Source organism: Xenopus tropicalis, chromosome 1 (assembly GCF_000004195.4).
Source record: "Xenopus tropicalis strain Nigerian chromosome 1, UCB_Xtro_10.0, whole genome shotgun sequence".
Classification (NCBI taxonomy): domain Eukaryota; kingdom Metazoa; phylum Chordata; class Amphibia; order Anura; family Pipidae; genus Xenopus; species Xenopus tropicalis.
In genome coordinates, this window is record NC_030677.2 from 213,650,193 (window position 1) to 213,666,226 (window position 16,034).

At 54.9% G+C, this 16,034-nt stretch overlaps 1 protein-coding gene across 3 annotated transcripts; it reads right to left on the reverse strand.

The window, feature by feature from the left end:
* Positions 1-7,707: 7,707 nt before the first annotated feature.
* LOC100487439 (oocyte zinc finger protein XlCOF6-like) lies at positions 7,708-13,930 on the reverse strand. 3 transcript variants are annotated; one of them, XM_031894986.1, is made up of 5 exons: positions 13,774-13,930; positions 11,510-11,639; positions 11,021-11,218; positions 10,804-10,927; positions 7,708-10,074 (listed from the first exon to the last, which is right to left on the reverse strand). In XM_031894986.1, exons 2-5 carry the CDS (start codon positions 11,585-11,587, stop codon positions 7,811-7,813), a joined length of 2,664 nt encoding a protein of 887 aa, XP_031750846.1. In that variant the 5' UTR covers positions 11,588-11,639; positions 13,774-13,930; the 3' UTR covers positions 7,708-7,810. The 3 variants fall into 3 exon arrangements, with proteins under 3 accessions (XP_031750846.1, XP_031750845.1, XP_031750847.1); XM_031894985.1 differs by lacking the exon at positions 13,774-13,930 and adding an exon at positions 13,652-13,750; XM_031894987.1 differs by lacking the exons at positions 11,021-11,218; positions 13,774-13,930 and adding an exon at positions 13,652-13,750.
* Between the last annotated feature and the right edge of the window lie 2,104 nt (positions 13,931-16,034).

The window sequence follows — 16,034 nt, forward strand, 5'->3', positions numbered from 1 at the left end:
GTGAGGAAACCCCTCTACCACTCCCCGGCAGGATCCCACCCTCCCCCCCGGAGGGACCCCTCCAACCCGGGGATTCCCCAACCCCCTCACGCCCTACCGTGAGGAACCCCCCTACCCAAACACCCCCCGGCAGGGCATTCCCCAACCCCCTCACTGCACCTCACCGTGAGGAACCCCCTACCCAACCACCCCCCGGCAGGGCATTTCCCCAACCCCCTCACTGCCTCCCGTTGAGGAACCCCCTACCCAAACCACCCCCCCGGGCAGGGCATTCCCCAACCTCACTGGCCCTCACAAACGTGAGGAAACCCCCTACCCAACATCCCCCGGGCAGGGCATTCCCCAACCCCCTCACTGCCCCTTCACCGTGAGGAACCCCCCTACCCCAACATCCCCCGGCAGGGCATATCCCCAACCCCCTCACTGCCCTCCACCGTGAGGAACCCCCTACCCAACATCCCCCGGCAGGGCATTCCCCAACCCCCTCACTGCCCTCACCGTGAGGACCCCCTCCCAACATCCCCCGGCAGGGCATTCCCAACCCCCTCACTGCCCTCACCGTGAGGAACCCCCTACCCAACATCCCCCGGCAGGGCATTCCCCAACCCCCTCACTGCCCTCACCGTGAGGAACCCCCTACCCAACATCCCCCGGCAGGGCATTCCCCAACCCCCTCACTGCCCTCACCGTGAGGAACCCCCTACCCAACACCCCCCGGCAGGGCATTCCCCAACCCCCTCACTGCCCTCACCGTGAGGAACCCCCTACCCAACATCCCCCGGCAGGGCATTCCCCAACCCCCTCACTGCCCTCACCGTGAGGAACCCCCTACCCAACATCCCCGGCAGGGCATTCCCCAACCCCCTCACTGCCCTCACCGTGAGGAACCCCCTACCCAACATCCCCCGGCAGGGCATTCCCCAACCCCCTCACTGCCCTCACCGTGAGGAACCCCCTACGCTGCTTCAAATGGAAGCTCCTTTCCTCTAATCTAAAGGGGGGGCCTCTGGTGCGCTGATTGTTTTTATGGGAAAAAAGAACCCCCCCATCTGCCTATAATCCCCTCTAATGTACTTGTACAGAGTAATCATGTCCCCTCGCAAGCGCCTCTTTTCCAGAGAAAACAACCCCAACCCTGACAGTCTCACCTCATAGTTTAACCCTTCCATCCCCTTTACCAGTTTAGTTGCAGTCTCTGCACTCTCTCCAGCTCATTAATATCCTTCTTAAGGACTGGAGCCCAAAATTAGAGCATCAGCTTGCACCATCTATGCACATCATTTATGACAAGTTTTGTGACATCATATGCGCATGTTTGTATGGCGCAGCAATTTGCATCAAAACCTGCGCATGAAACTCTAAGCGACCGTGTTTGCGCTATACTGTTAAATATGCTAATGCACAGAGCAAAAGTTTTGCCTCTGCGACTATTGCGTTGGTAAATGAGCCCCACTGTCTGGCTTACCACCATTCACTGCCATGTTACCATTTTCCACTTCCACATTTCCCACAGTTCTGTTCACACACACACAACGTGACTTTGAATAAGTGCAGGAGGTTCCCCTGACTTCTCACTGAACTCACTCCCAAGTGCCTTACTGCCCCATTACTCCCTATAGGCTCCTAGTGACCCTTGCATTGCCCCATACACAGGACAGTTAGCAGTAACATGCCCAGTAACGTAACAGTGGGTGCAGCTTTCCCTTTAATTAGCTCAGTCAGTTTAGCTTCATCATTTGACAGAGATTGCTCATTAGTACACTCAGCCCCTTTAAGACCTCCAGGAGAGGAGCTGCAGCTGGGCAACAAAGAGTTACTCTCAACACATGGTTTTAACCCCTTGTTCACTGAAGAACTTGAGCTCACTCTGCTCAGCAGTCCTACATGCAGACTCTCACTTGCAACAAAGCTGCACAGTCATTACCAGTCACACAGGTAACGTTCTGTTCTATCAGACTCAGAGCAGTTTACACCTGCTAGGGACACATTTACACTGCCCCCCCCCCCCCCCCACTCCCTTTACCTCAGGCATAACACTGGTACATTCTTTACTTAAAGGGGATACATACCATACATTTGTACAATGCACTAAACCATGTAAAATAGAAGGAAGTGCTTTTATTTTAATACCTTTGGGTTCAAATATGTCTGTAACTGCTTGTAAACTGTCCCTCTGGGAGTTCCTCACACAGACAGGCAGCCCCCCCGGCCCCTCTGGGAGTTCCTCACACAGACAGGCCCCCCCCCCAGCCCCTCTGGGAGTTCCTCACACAGACAGGCAGCCCCCCAGCCCCTCTGGGAGTTCCTCACACACACAGGCAGCCCCCCCAGCCCCTCTGGAGTTCCTCACCACAGACAGGCAGCCCCCAGCCCCTCTGGGAGTTCCTCACACAGACAGCCACCCCCAGCCCTCTGGGAGTTCTCACACAGACAGGCAGCCCCCCAGTCCCTCTGGGAGTTCCTCACACAGACAGGCAGCCCCCCGCCCCTCTGGGAGTTCCTCACACAGACAGGCAGCCCCCCCAGCCCCTCTGGGAGTTCCTCACACAGACAGGCAGCCCCCCAGCCCCTTCTGGGAGTTCCTCACACAGACAGGCAAGCCCCCCAGCCCCTCTGGGAGTTCCTCACACAGACAGGCAGCCCCCCCAGCCCCTCTGGGAGTTCCTCGCACAGACAGGCAGCCCCCCGGCCCCTCTGGGAGTTCCTCACACAGACAGGACAGCCCCCCGCCCCTCTGGGAGTTCCTCACACAGACAGGCAGCCCCCCAGCCCCTCTGGGAGTTCCTCACACAGACAGCAGCCCCCCAGCCCCTCTGGGAGTTCCTCACAGACAGGCAGCCCCAGCCTCTGGGGTTCCTCACACAGACAGGCAGCCCCAGCCCTCTGGGAGTTCCTCACACAGACAGGCAGCCCCCCAGCCCCTCTGGGAGTTCCTCACACAGACAGGCAGCCCCCCAAGCCCCTCTGGGAGTTCCTCACACAGACAGGCAAGGCCCCCCAAGCCCCTCTGGGGAGTTCCTCACACAGACAGGCAGCCCCCCCAGCCCTCTGGGAGTTCCTCCACACAGACAGGCAGCCCCCCAGCCCCTCTGGGAGTTCCTCACACAGACAGGCAGCCCCCCCGGGCCCCTCTGGGAGTTCCTCACACAGACAGGCAGCCCCCCAGCCCCTCTGGGAGTTCCTCACACAGACAGGCAGCCCCCCAGCCCCTCTGGGAGTTCCTCACACAGACAGGCAGCCCCCCCAGCCTCTGGAGTTCCTCACACAGACAGGCAGGCCCCCCAGCCCCTCTGGGAGTTTCCTCCACAACAGACAGGCAGCCCCCCAGCCCCTCTGGGAGTTTCCTCACACAGAACAGGCCAGCCCCCCAGCCCCTCTGGGAGTTCCTCACACAGACAGGCAGCCCCCCAGCCCCTCTGGGGAGTTCCTCACACAGACAGGCAGCCCCCCAGCCCCTCTGGGAGTTCCTCACACAGACAGCAGCCCCCCAGCCCCTCTGGGAGTTCCTACACAGGACAGGCAGCCCCCCAGCCCTCTGGAGTTCCTCACCACAGACAGGCAGCCCCCCCAGCCCCTCTGGGAGTTTCCTCACACAGACAGGCAGCCCCCCCAGCCCCTCTGGGAGTTCCTCACACAGACAGGCAGCCCCCCAGCCCCTCTGGGAGTTCCTCACACAGACAGGCAGCCCCCCCCAGCCCCTCTGGGAGTTCCTCACACAGACAGGCAGCCCCCCCAAGCCCCTCTGGGAGTTCCTCACACAGACAGGCAGCCCCCCCCACCCCTCTGGGAGTTCCTCACAAGACAGGCAGCCCCCCCCAGCCCTCTGGAGTTCCTCACACAGACAGGCAGCCCCCCAGCCCTCTGGGAGTTCCTCACACAGCAGGCAGCCCCCCCGGCCCCTCTGGGAGTTCCTCACACAGGACAGGGCAGCCCCCCAGCCCCTCTGGGAGTTCCTCACACAGACAGGCAGCCCCCCAGCCCTCTGGGAGTTCCTCACACAGACAGGCAGCCCCCCCAGCCCCTCTGGGAGTTCCTCCACACAGACAGGCAGCCCCCCCAGCCCCTCTGGGAGTTCCTCACACAGGACAGCAGGCCCCCCCAGCCCTCTGGGAGTTCCTCACACAGACAGGCAGCCCCCAGCCCCTCTGGGAGTTCCTCACACAGACAGGCAGCCCCCCCAGCCCCTCTGGGAGTCCCTCACACAGACAGTTAGCCCCCCCAGCCCTCTGGGAGTTCCTCACACAGGGACAGGCAGCCCCCCCAGCCCCTCTGGGAGTTCCTCACACAGAGGCAGCCCCCCAGCCCTCTGGGAGTTCCTCACACAGACAGGCAGCCCCCAGCCCCTCTGGGAGTTCCTCACACAGACAGGCAGCCCCCCCCCAGCCCCTCTGGGAGTTCCTCACACAGACAGCAGCCCCCCAGCCCTCTGGGAGTTCCTCACACCAGACAGGCAGTCTGGAGTTCCTCACACAGACAGGCAGCCCCCCAGCCCCTCTGGAGTCCTCACACAGACAGGCAGCCCCCCCAGCCCCTCTGGGAGTTCCTCCCCACCAGACAGGCAGCCCCCAGCCCCTCTGGAGTTCCTTCACACAACATGGCACCCCCCAGCCCTCTGGGAGTTCCTCACACAGACAGGCAAACCCCCCAGTCCCCTCTTGGGAGTTCCACACAGACAGGCAGCCTCCCAGTTCCTCACACAGACAGCAGCCCCCCCCCAAGCCCCCTCTGGAGTTCCTTCACACAGACAGGCAGCCCCCCCCAGCCCTCTGGAGTTCCTCACACAGACAGCAGCCCCCCAGCCCCTCTGGGAGTTCCTCACACAGACAGGCAGCCCCCCAGCCCCTCTGGGAGCTTTTCCTCACACAGACAGACAGCCCCCCGGCCCCTCTGGGAGCCTCACACAGACAGGCAGCCCCCAGCCCCTCTGGGATTTCCTCACACAGACAAGGCAGCCCCCAGCCCCTCTGGGAGTTCCTCACACAGTAGACAGCCCCCCAGCCCCTTCTGGGAGTTCCTCACACAGACAGGCAGCCCCCCAGCCCCTCTGGGAGTCCTCACACAGACAGACAGCCCCCCAGCCCCTCTGGGAGTTTCCCTCACAACAGACAGGCAGCCCCCCAGCCCCTCTGGGAGTTCCTCACACAGACAGGCAGCCCCCAGCCCCTCTGGGAGTTCCTCACAACAGATAGGCAGCCCCCCAGCCCCTCTGGGAGTTCCTCACACACACAGGCAGCCCCCCAGCCCCTCTGGGAGTTCCTCACACAGATAGGGAGCCCCCCAGCCCCTATAATTTTAAGTTAATTTTAAGTTGAACATCCCCTATAATTAATATAAGCCACTCAGCTAAACACCAGATGGCTAATTGCCTTGGTCTGCCTGTCTACAGCTGGCCATACATGGTAAGATTGCCTCATTGCCAGTTTGCCCACCTTGGTGGGGGATATCTGGCAGCCAGTCTGCAGCTACTGGAATGTGTGGGGCCCCCCTGACTGGCGGCCTACAGGTATCTGCCCAACAATTGGCCTGATATCTGGGGCAGGGTAGAGAGTCACATCTAATGAGGACCACATTTATTTATGCTTCCCTCTCCCAATGGGCCAGCCCAATGTGTAGTCAATGTATGGTATTAATTTTTCACTTTTTATTTCACCAGCTCAGAATTCCATTGGGGAAATCTCAGTGGGACGGTAAGTACCAGAGGATGTTTTCCCATCATACGTCCAAATAACAAGATGGATTCACCCGTGGATCCTGGACCCAACGCTGCAGCCCCCTCATGCTGGGACAGAAGTGGCGCCATCTCATGGTCTGTGTGTGTCCTGCGGTGCCAACCTAAGTACAAAGCCTTTGTTGCCTTGAGATTACATTACATTCCCGCCCATTCACAACAAAATAGCCAACGCCAGGTTCCGCATAACCGCGCACCCCAACTTCTACTGGACTTGCCTGGATAAAGGCAAATATAACATTGAGCAAACAGCCCCCACTTTCTATTTACAGACGGTAATGAAATGAGATTTTGTTTAGATGTGAGCGGCAGGGTCGGACTGGGCTAGCAGGGCACCGGGAAAATCACCCACCAGTGCTCCCCAGGCCCTCAGATCCCCCTCTCCAGATGCACCTAAGAGGTAAGAATAAAGTATGGGTGGGGTTCGGGGCCCCTGGGGTGGTAGCCCCCTGAGCCTGTTTCTGGGGGTCAGTAGGCGTGAGAATAATTACCCCTTGTTTTATCGTAATGCGGAGTTACAGGGGACACACAGCAGTGAGGGGCAATGTATTTCTTGCCGACCAATCACAGCTCACCTCTCTTGTATGTAGTTTAGTGTATATGGGTTCATTTATGTGTGTGTATGTACCCAACTTTATCTTTTTTTCCAGTGGATTTCGAAAAGTTGCTTATGGGATCTTTACTGTATGGATTTCGGGGTACTGAGCTGCCGAGGGCAGGAGAGACACCCCGGCATTTTTTATTGTTTTTGAATAATTTCTCTTTATCTTCTGCCTCTTTCCAGCTTTCAAATGGGGGTCACTGACCCCGGCAGCCACTAATGTATTCCTCTGTGAAGCTACAATGTTATTGTTACTTCTTATGATTAATCTTTCTATATAGGTCCTGCTCTATTCATATTCCCGTGTCTATTTCAAACCACTGCCTGGTTGCTAGGTTAAATTGAACCCTAGCAAACAGCTGCTGAAATTCCAGACTGGAGGGCTGTTGAACAAAAGGCTAATAGTCCTACCCCCCTTAACTGCCCCTTCCCCAGTGTAACCAATCCCAACTGGGCCAGCCTTTCCCCATAACTGAGCCCATTCCCTTTATCCGCTTAGTCGCTCTTCCCTGTACTTTCTCTATTTCATTACTGCCCCCCCTTATATGGTTTTTCACGGTGAGGGCAGTGAGGGGGTTGGGGAATGCCCTTCCTAGTGATGTGGTAATGGCAGACTCTGTTAATGCCTTTAAGAGGGGCCTGAATGAGTTTTTGAACAAGCAGAATACCCAAGGCTATTGTGATACTAATATCTACAGTTAGTATTACTGGTTGTATATATATAGTTTATGTATGTGAGTGTATAGATTGGTTAGTATAGGTTGTGTGCTGGGTTTACTCGGATGGGTTGAACTTGATGGACAATGGTCTTTTTTCAACCCTATGTAACTATGTAACTATATATTTATATATAGTGACCCCCCCTTAACTGCCCCTTCCCCAGTGTAACCAATCCCAACTGGGCCAGCCTTTACCATAACTGAGCCCATTCCCTTTATCAGCTTAGTCGCTCTTCTCTGTACTTTCTCTATTTCATTACTGCCCCCCCTTATATATTTATATATAGTGACCCCCCCTTAACTGCCCCCCCCCCCCCCAGTGTAACCAATCCCAACTGGGCCAGCCTTTACCCATAACTGAGCCCATTCCCTTTATCAGCTTAGTCGTTCTTCCCTGTACTTTCTCTATTTCATTACTGCTACTGCCCCCCCTTATATATTTATATATAGTGACCCCCCCTTAACTGCCCCCCCCAGTGTAACCAATCCCAACTGGGCCAGCCTTTCCCCATAACTGAGCCCATTCCCTTTATCAGCTTAGTCGCTCTTCTCTGTACAATAACCCCAGACTGCACACATTCCAGCAGGAACAGCCCCTGAGTATACCCCTCCTGAAGCTGCACCATGTGATACCAATTAATAACAAATAGTAAGAAAGGGATCGTTGCTGCGAGTTTATTATAAAACAACTGCTTTAATACGGAGGGAACATGTCAGATCAGTGTCCGTATTTATACCAACTTTTCCCATAAATCCTTCAGGTCAACAAACACCCCCGCCAGCCGCCTCCTGGTCGGAGTGAACCCTAACATGGGCATTGAGGTTTCTCTGGAAGCCGAAGCATTTGCCACACTCGGAGCAGGAGAAGGGCTTATCCCCCGTGTGAGTCCTGAGATGCTCTATGAGCTGAGAGTGGCGCTCGAAGCCTTCGTCGCATTCGGGACAAGCGAGGATGTTTGGGCCCATGTGCACCCTGTAGTGTACGATCAGCTGCGAGCGGCTCGGGAAACACTTGTCGCACTCGGAGCAATAAAACATCTTCTCCCCCGTGTGGAACCTGTAGTGCTCCAGCAGCACCGAGCGGCTTTTGAAATAGATATCGCACTCGGAGCATTTAAACAGCGCCGCCCCCGCGTGAAGCTGCAGATGCTCATTGAGCTGCGAGTGGAGCGAGAAAGACTTCCCGCAGATGGAGCACGAGTAGCCTCCCTCCCCGCCGTGGAACCTGTAGTGTAGACTGAGGTGCGAGCGGCGCGTGAAACGCTTCCCACATTCCGTACACGGGAACGGCTTCTCCCCAGTGTGAAACTGAAGGTGCACGTTAAGGTGCGAGCGACTCGTAAAGCACTTGCCGCATTCCATGCACTTGTACGGCCTCTCCCCGGTGTGAGTCCGGTCGTGTATAAGGAGCTGGGAATGGTACGCGAATCGCTTGCCGCACTTGGGGCAAGGAAACGGTTTCTCCCCGGTGTGGCCTTTCAGGTGATAATTCAGCTGGGACATTTGTGCAAAACATCTGTCGCATTTGGAACAAGCAAACGGTTTCTCCCCTGAATGGTTCTTCTGATGCCTGAGCAGAAGGTAGTTATGGGAGAAGCACTTCCCGCATTCAGTGCAAGTGTAGGGTTTCTCCCTCGCATGGTTCCGCTGGTGATTGGCGAGCTGTGACGGGTGCGTGTAAGACTTCCCGCAGTCGGAACAAGCGAACGCTTTCTCTTGGGAGTGATTCTTTCGATGCCGGACCAGAAGGTAATTGTGGGTAAAACACTTCCCGCATTCGGTGCAGGTGAATGGTTTCTCCCCCGTATGAACCCGATGATGTATGATCAGGTATGAGCGATACGCAAAGCATTTCCCGCATTTGGAACAAGTGAACGGTTTCTCCCCCGTGTGGCTTTTCTGATGGTAATTAAGCTGCGACACTTGCGTGAAGCATTTGCCGCACTCGGAGCAGGAGAAGGGCCTCTCGCCAGTGTGGTACCTCTGATGCCGCATAAGGAGGTAATTGTGGGTAAAGCTTTTCCCACATTCCAGGCAAGAAAAGGGTTTCTCCCCGCTGTGGTTCCTCTGGTGCCTCACAAGGAGGTAGTTATGGGAAAAGGATTTGCCACATTCATGGCAAACATAGAGTTTCTCCTCCGTGTTTTGGTTCCTGGTGTCTATAAAGGGTTTCTGGTACCCATCAAAGGTGTACTTACCTGGCGAGGCATCAGTCCCTGGGTGAGAAGCATATGCGGATGTATTTATCGTATATTCCGGCAGCCCAGTATTCACACTGCAGCCCCCGACACAGGCAGAAGGGTCGGTCCCTGTGGTCGGCTCTGTGTGGGCATTAGTGCTGCAATCTGATTGGTTTCCTTCCTCTGTATAAAGCGATGCCAAGGTGTCGGAAGACGTATCTATTCCGTGTATCAGTCCTGTACGTTTACTGACGGTCGAATGTGACTGCTTTGCCCCTTTGCAAGACACCGCCTTGTCTCTAACACCAGGCGAGGATAACAAGGTGTCGGAGTTACTCTGGCTGTGGCCCAGGCCGTAACTAGATGTATCCGTCCCTGTAAGCGCTTCACTGCCGCAATCCGATTGGCTTTCTATGTCCCAAGAGTCAGTCTCCTGTTTGATGCTATTGGCTGTATCATTATCTAGGCTGCAGCCCATGGCAGGAGATGGGGTATAAGGCCGACCTACCTGTTCTGTAAGTGCCTCAACTCTATCATCACAATGTGCTTCTGCCCCACGCAGAGAATACTCCTCTTTAATACTACTGGGGGTACTGTTACCCGGCAAGTCCTTATTCCTACTGCATCCCTCCGCAGGCATGACCTGTCTCTGTTCCCTAAGCTCACTTATGCTGAGATCTGATTGGCTCCTCTCATCATACAATGGTGACGGCTCTGTGGGGGCAGGATGCATGGAGATGTCTGTGTTTGTGATATTCCCATCCGTGCAGAGTCCAGGGTTGTTACTGGGGGGCAATTCTGCTTCTGGTGCAGCTTTAATCTCATCGGAAGCTTCATTCGTACAGCCTGGGAAAGAGACACAGACGCCATTAAGACTGATACAAAACATAGGGATATAAAGGGCAAACAAACCTTCTATGAAGATGTACAGGTAATGACCAATTGGGACAAAATATTCTACTCTGGAACTGCCTGGATTCTTTGCTCTACTCCCATAATGTAGTAATAGATCTCACATATTTGCAGCCGGAGCCTTGTTTCTCATTGGTGGATATAATGTACCCTGAGTGTAGGGTTTCCCATAATGCCGCTATAGCTAATGCTCAGCCCTCCCCCGATTCCCTTAATATCATGTCTGGCCATAAATGTAATTAGTAAGCCTAATACCATTCACAGCATCTTGGATTTGCATTAGTTTTTAGGTGGAGTTCCCCTTTAACTTTTAGCCCAGCAGATTTGACATAACGGGGTATAGGGGTTGGGACTGTGACTAGTGGATGTATAAGGATACAGACATATCCCAGTATGTAATAAAAGATGCTGCCCAGTAGCAGTAACCCATAGCAACCGATTGTTTTCTTTTAAACAGGTGACTAGGTAATTCTACCTGCTGATTGGTTGCCATGGGTTACTGCTCCTGAGACCTTGGTTACACAACCCAGATAGCTGCCTAATGCAGGAGAATGTGGTATCCCAGGTACATCCCATTCCAGTCGATCAGTTCCTCGAGTGAATCCCCCACAATTCCACACTGGGCACATTAGACTGATAGTGTAGCTGCACACATAAACTCACCCAGCGGGGGGCGCTGCTGGACATTCTCTTTGCTTTCTCCTGTATAAAGAGCCTCGTTCTCTCTAATGTACTCCCACTCCTCCATGGAGAAATAGACGGCCACATCCTCACACCTTATGGCAACCTGGCACACACAATGTTACAGTCACCCCCAGCCAGAGAGAGGGATTATTATACACTGTTACTAGGCAACAAGGGATTGGGGGGCCGCACCCACCTCTCCAGTCAGCAGGTGGATGATGTTGGAGATGAGTTCCAGGATCTTCTCGGAATTTTCCTTCTGTAGGGCGGAGCCAGGGGCAGGAAGGGCCCCCACAGTTGGGGTTACATGGTGCCTGCAGGCTCCTCCCAATGTACAGTCAGCGCAGCTCTGTGGGGGGGTGGTGTCACCTGACTTCTTCATAACAACGCAGTCCTGCCAATATAATGATCATTTACAATTACCCTCAATTGCCACCATCCAACAGGAATAAATGCAGATATGGATGGGAGCTGCCATATTGCCCACAGCACCATATGAAGGGAATCTGCCTAAAAGTGCTGGTTGCTATGGGTAACTAGACGGGTCCAATTTAGCAGCTGGTGATAAATAAGCCCCATGACCTCAGATGAATGAATAGGAAGGAAGGGGACAGTAAAAAAGACAGCAGTAGGGGGGTCTCACTGTATCTGAAGTCTGAAATCTCTGACTCTCTATCCCCCTCACCTCTCCAGTCAGCAGGCGGATAATCTCCAGGGTGAGAGTAAGAATTCTGTCGCTCAGCGGATCTTTCTTTCCCATCATTCTCCCTGTGTCTGGCGGCTTCTCTCTGACTCCCGGGGCCCCGTGTGACTGCCTGGAATGTAGGGAGGAGGGGTTATTGCACCATGTGACCGGAGCGGAAATACAGTCGTTCCACCCAGCAGAACAGCCATTTAGATTGTACAGAATAAACGACACATCAGCGCTAGATCTGTGGCTCGTAAGTCAAGGAACCCTCCATACTGCAGCACTAAGCGCTTGCCTGACTACTCACTTCCATCTGTAGCGGAGGCTCCACCTTTATAATTTAGGGGAGGAGCTAATTCAGGGAATGAGAACTGCTCCCAGCCCCCCAGTACTGAGTTCCTATCCCCCTCATGCTACAGAAATAGATCACAACTCTGTGGGCACAATAGCACGGAAGGAGCCATAATCACCATCCAAACAGCAGGGGCGGGACCATTCACTATTTATACAGCAGGGGAGGGGCCATAATCACTATCCATACAGCAGGGGAGGAACCATAATCACTATCCATACAGCAGGGGAGGAGCCATAATCACCATCCAAACAGCAGGGGAGGAACCATAATCACTATCCATACAGCAGGGGAGGAGCCATAATAACCATCCATACAGCAGGGGAGGAGCCATAATCACCATCCATACAGCAGGGGAGGAACCATAATCATTATCCATACAGCAGGGGAGGGACCATAATCACTATCCATACAGCAGGGGAGGAACCATAATCATTATCCATACAGCAGGGGAGGGACCATAATCACTATCCATACAGCAGGGGAGGGACCATAATCAATATCCATACAGCAGGGGAGGAACCATAATCATTATCCATACAGCAGGGGAGGAACCATAATCACTATCCATACAGCAGGGGAGGGACCATAATCACTATCCATACAGCAGGGGAGGGACCATAATCACTATCCATACAGCAGGGGAGGAACCATAATCAGTATTTATACAGCAGGGGAGGAGCCATAATCACCATCCAAACAGCAGGGGAGGAACCATAATCACTATCCATACAGCAGGGGAGGGACCATAATAACCATCCATACAGCAGGGGAGGAGCCATAATCACCATCCATACAGCAGGGGAGGGACCATAATCACTATCCATACAGCAGGGGAGGGACCATAATCACTATCCATACAGCAGGGGAGGAGCCATAATAACCATCCATACAGCAGGGGAGGAGCCATAATCACCATCCATACAGCAGGGGCGGAACCATAATCACTATCCATACAGCAGGGGAGGAGCCATAATCACTATCCATACAGCAGGGGAGGAGCCATAATCAGTATCCATACAGCAGGGGAGGAACCATAATCACTATCCATACAGCAGGGGAGGAGCCATAATCACTATCCATACAGCAGGGGAGGAGCCATAATCAGTATCCATACAGCAGGGGAGGAACCATAATCACTATCCATACAGCAGGGGAGGAGCCATAATCACAATTTATACAGCAGGGGAGGAACCATAATCAGTATCCATACAGCAGGGGAGGAGCCATAATCACAATTTATACAGCAGGGGAGGAATCATAATCAGTATCCATACAGCAGGGGAGGAGCCATAATCACAATTTATACAGCAGGGGAGGAATCATAATCAGTATCCATACAGCAGGGGAGGAGCCATAATCAGTATCCATACAGCAGGGGAGGAACCATAATCAGTATCCATACAGCAGGGGAGGGACCATAATCAATATCCATACAGCAGGGGAGGAGCCATAATCAGTATCCATACAGCAGGGGAGGAGCCATAATCACTATCCATACAGCAGGGGAGGAGCCATAATCAGTATCCATACAGCAGGGGAGGAGCCATAATCACTATCCATACAGCAGGAGAGGAGCCATAATCACTATCCATACAGCAGGGGAGGAGCCATAATCATTATCCATACAGCAGGGGAGGGACCATAATCACTATCCATACAGCAGGGGAGGAGCCATATATCAGCAGGGAAGTAAACTAAACAATATCCATAAAGCAGGGGAGGGGCCTAAATTCCCTCCACCCCCACATTCCACAGCATTCCAAAGTACTAAGGTAACCCTTAACCTGTACAGAGGCGGAGCCCTGAGCTGTTTCCCCGCCCCCATGCAGCAGGGTGAGACACAGGGAGAGTACAAGATGCCGCCAGAGAAGCCGATTGGCGCTCACCCTGTGGGACCCTCACTCACCTGCAGGACCACCCGAAAATCTCTATCGGCCGCTTCCCACTTCCTCATTGTGCGTTCCACGCCTCTTTCCAATGGTGCGCCATAGTACTGCCGGGAGCCCCTGTCAAAATCGCCTGTAAAATTCTTGCGTTCCACGCCTCCTTCTGAGCCAGCGGCAGCCAATAGGGCGGTCAGAATAGTGACAGCGGGACGTTAGTTCCCAGAATGCTCCTCTTCCCGCCGTCTGTATAAATATTTATATACTGAAATCCAATCATTACGCTTCATTCAACGCAGGAAGTATAGAGAGTGGCTGTGTGGGAGGGGGGTCTGTAAGTGAGGGTGTAACTAAGCTCTCCTGCCCCATAATGAGCCCAGTGCTGGCGGGAAACTGTAACATTGTGGGAATAAAATGGTGCGGGAGTGAAGGGGAAACTGAAAAACAGCAGGACAGTGGGACTGGGGCCCTTATCTGTGTATGTGGGGCCCTTATCTGTGTATGTGGGGCCCTTATCTGTGTATGTGGGGCCCTTATCTGTGTATGTGGGGCCCTTGTCTGTGCATGCGGGGCCCTTGTCTGTGTACGCGGGGCCCTTGTCTGTGTACGCGGGGCCCTTGTCGTGGGGCCCTTGTCTGTGTACGCGGGGCCCTTGTCTGTGTACGCGGGGCCCTTGTCGTGGGGCCCTTGTCTGTGTACGCGGGGCCCTTGTCTGTGTACGCGGGGCCCTTGTCTGTGTACGCGGGGCCCTTGTCGTGGGGCCCTTATCTGTGTACGCGGGGCCCTTGTCTGTGCATGCGGGGCCCTTGTCTGTGTACGCGGGGCCCTTGTCTGTGCATGCGGGGCCCTTATCTGTGTACGCGGGGCCCTTGTCTGTGTACGCGGGGCCCTTGTCGTGGGGCCCTTATCTGTGTACGCGGGGCCCTTGTCTGTGCATGCGGGGCCCTTGTCTGTGCATGCGGGGCCCTTGTCTGTGTACGCGGGGGCCCTTGTCTGTGTACGCGGGGCCCTTGTCGTGGGGCCCTTGTCTGTGTACGCGGGGCCCTTGTCTGTGTACGCGGGGCCCTTGTCGTGGGGCCCTTGTCTGTGTACGCGGGGCCCTTGTCGTGGGGCCCTTGTCTGTGTACGCGGGGCCCTTGTCGTGGGGCCCTTGTCTGTGTACGCGGGGCCCTTGTCGTGGGGCCCTTGTCTGTGTACGCGGGGCCCTTGTCTGTGTACGCGGGGCCCTTGTCTGTGTACGCGGGGCCCTTGTCGTGGGGCCCTTGTCTGTGTACGCGGGGCCCTTGTCTGTGTATGTGGGGCCCTTGTCTGTGTACGCGGGGCCCTTGTCTGTGTATGTGGGGCCCTTGTCTGTGTACGCGGGGCCCTTATCTGTGTACGCGGGGCCCTTGTCTGTGTACGCGGGGCCCTTGTCTGTGTACGCGGGGCCCTTGTCTGTGTACGCGGGGCCCTTGTCTGTGTACGCGGGGCCCTTGTCTGTGTACGCGGGGCCCTTGTCTGTGTACGCGGGGCCCTTGTCTGTGTACGCGGGGCCCTTGTCTGTGTACGCGGGGCCCTTGTCTGTGTACGCGGGGCCCTTGTCTGTGTACGCGGGGCCCTTGTCTGTGTACGCGGGGCCCTTGTCTGTGTACGCGGGGCCCTTGTCTGTGTATGTGGGGCCCTTGTCTGTGTATGTGGGGCCGGTCAGTACAGAGCTGTGTAACAAGCCCAGCAATAGTAGAATTGAGGTGTGTTAGTGTTTATGAGCAGTAATGGCCCATACAGGGTTCTTGTGGTAAATTGTGCTTGTGGGTAATGTATAAATAACTTGTACAATAGTCATAGTTGGGGGAAACACAATAACACAATCCCATAGAGATACATGGGAAATTCATTCAGTGAGAAAAGCGCCACACTAACTGCCTGTCATGAAATGCTGGGGGGGGGGGCACACAAACTGCCTGTCATGAAATGCTGGGGGGGGGGGCACACAAACTGCCTGTCATGAAATGCTGGGGGGAGGGGCACACAAACTGCCTGTCATGAAATGCTGGGGGGGGGGGGCACACAAACTGCCTGTCATGAAATGCTGGGGGGGGGGGGCACACAAACTGCCTGTCATGAAATGCTGGGGGGGGGGGGCACACAAACTGCCTGTCATGAAATGCTGGGGGGAGGGGCACACAAACTGCCTGTCATGAAATGCTGGGGGGGGGGGGCACACAAACTGCCTGTCATGAAATGCTGGGGGGGGGGGGCACACAAACTGCCTGTCATGAAATGCTGGGGGGGGGGCACACAAACT

Excerpts from the sequence above, each read along its gene's own strand:
- LOC100487439 (XM_031894985.1), bottom strand. The coding sequence starts at position 13,692 with ATGGGGGCGGGGAAACAGCTCAGGGCTCCGCCTCTGTACAG. Across the intron at positions 10,928-11,020 it reads TCCACCTGCTGACTGGAGAG|GTTGCCATAAGGTGTGAGGA; the intron begins GTGGGTGCGGCC and ends TGTGTGTGCCAG. Across the intron at positions 10,075-10,803 it reads CCAGCAGCGCCCCCCGCTGG|GCTGTACGAATGAAGCTTCC; the intron begins GTGAGTTTATGT and ends TCTCTTTCCCAG.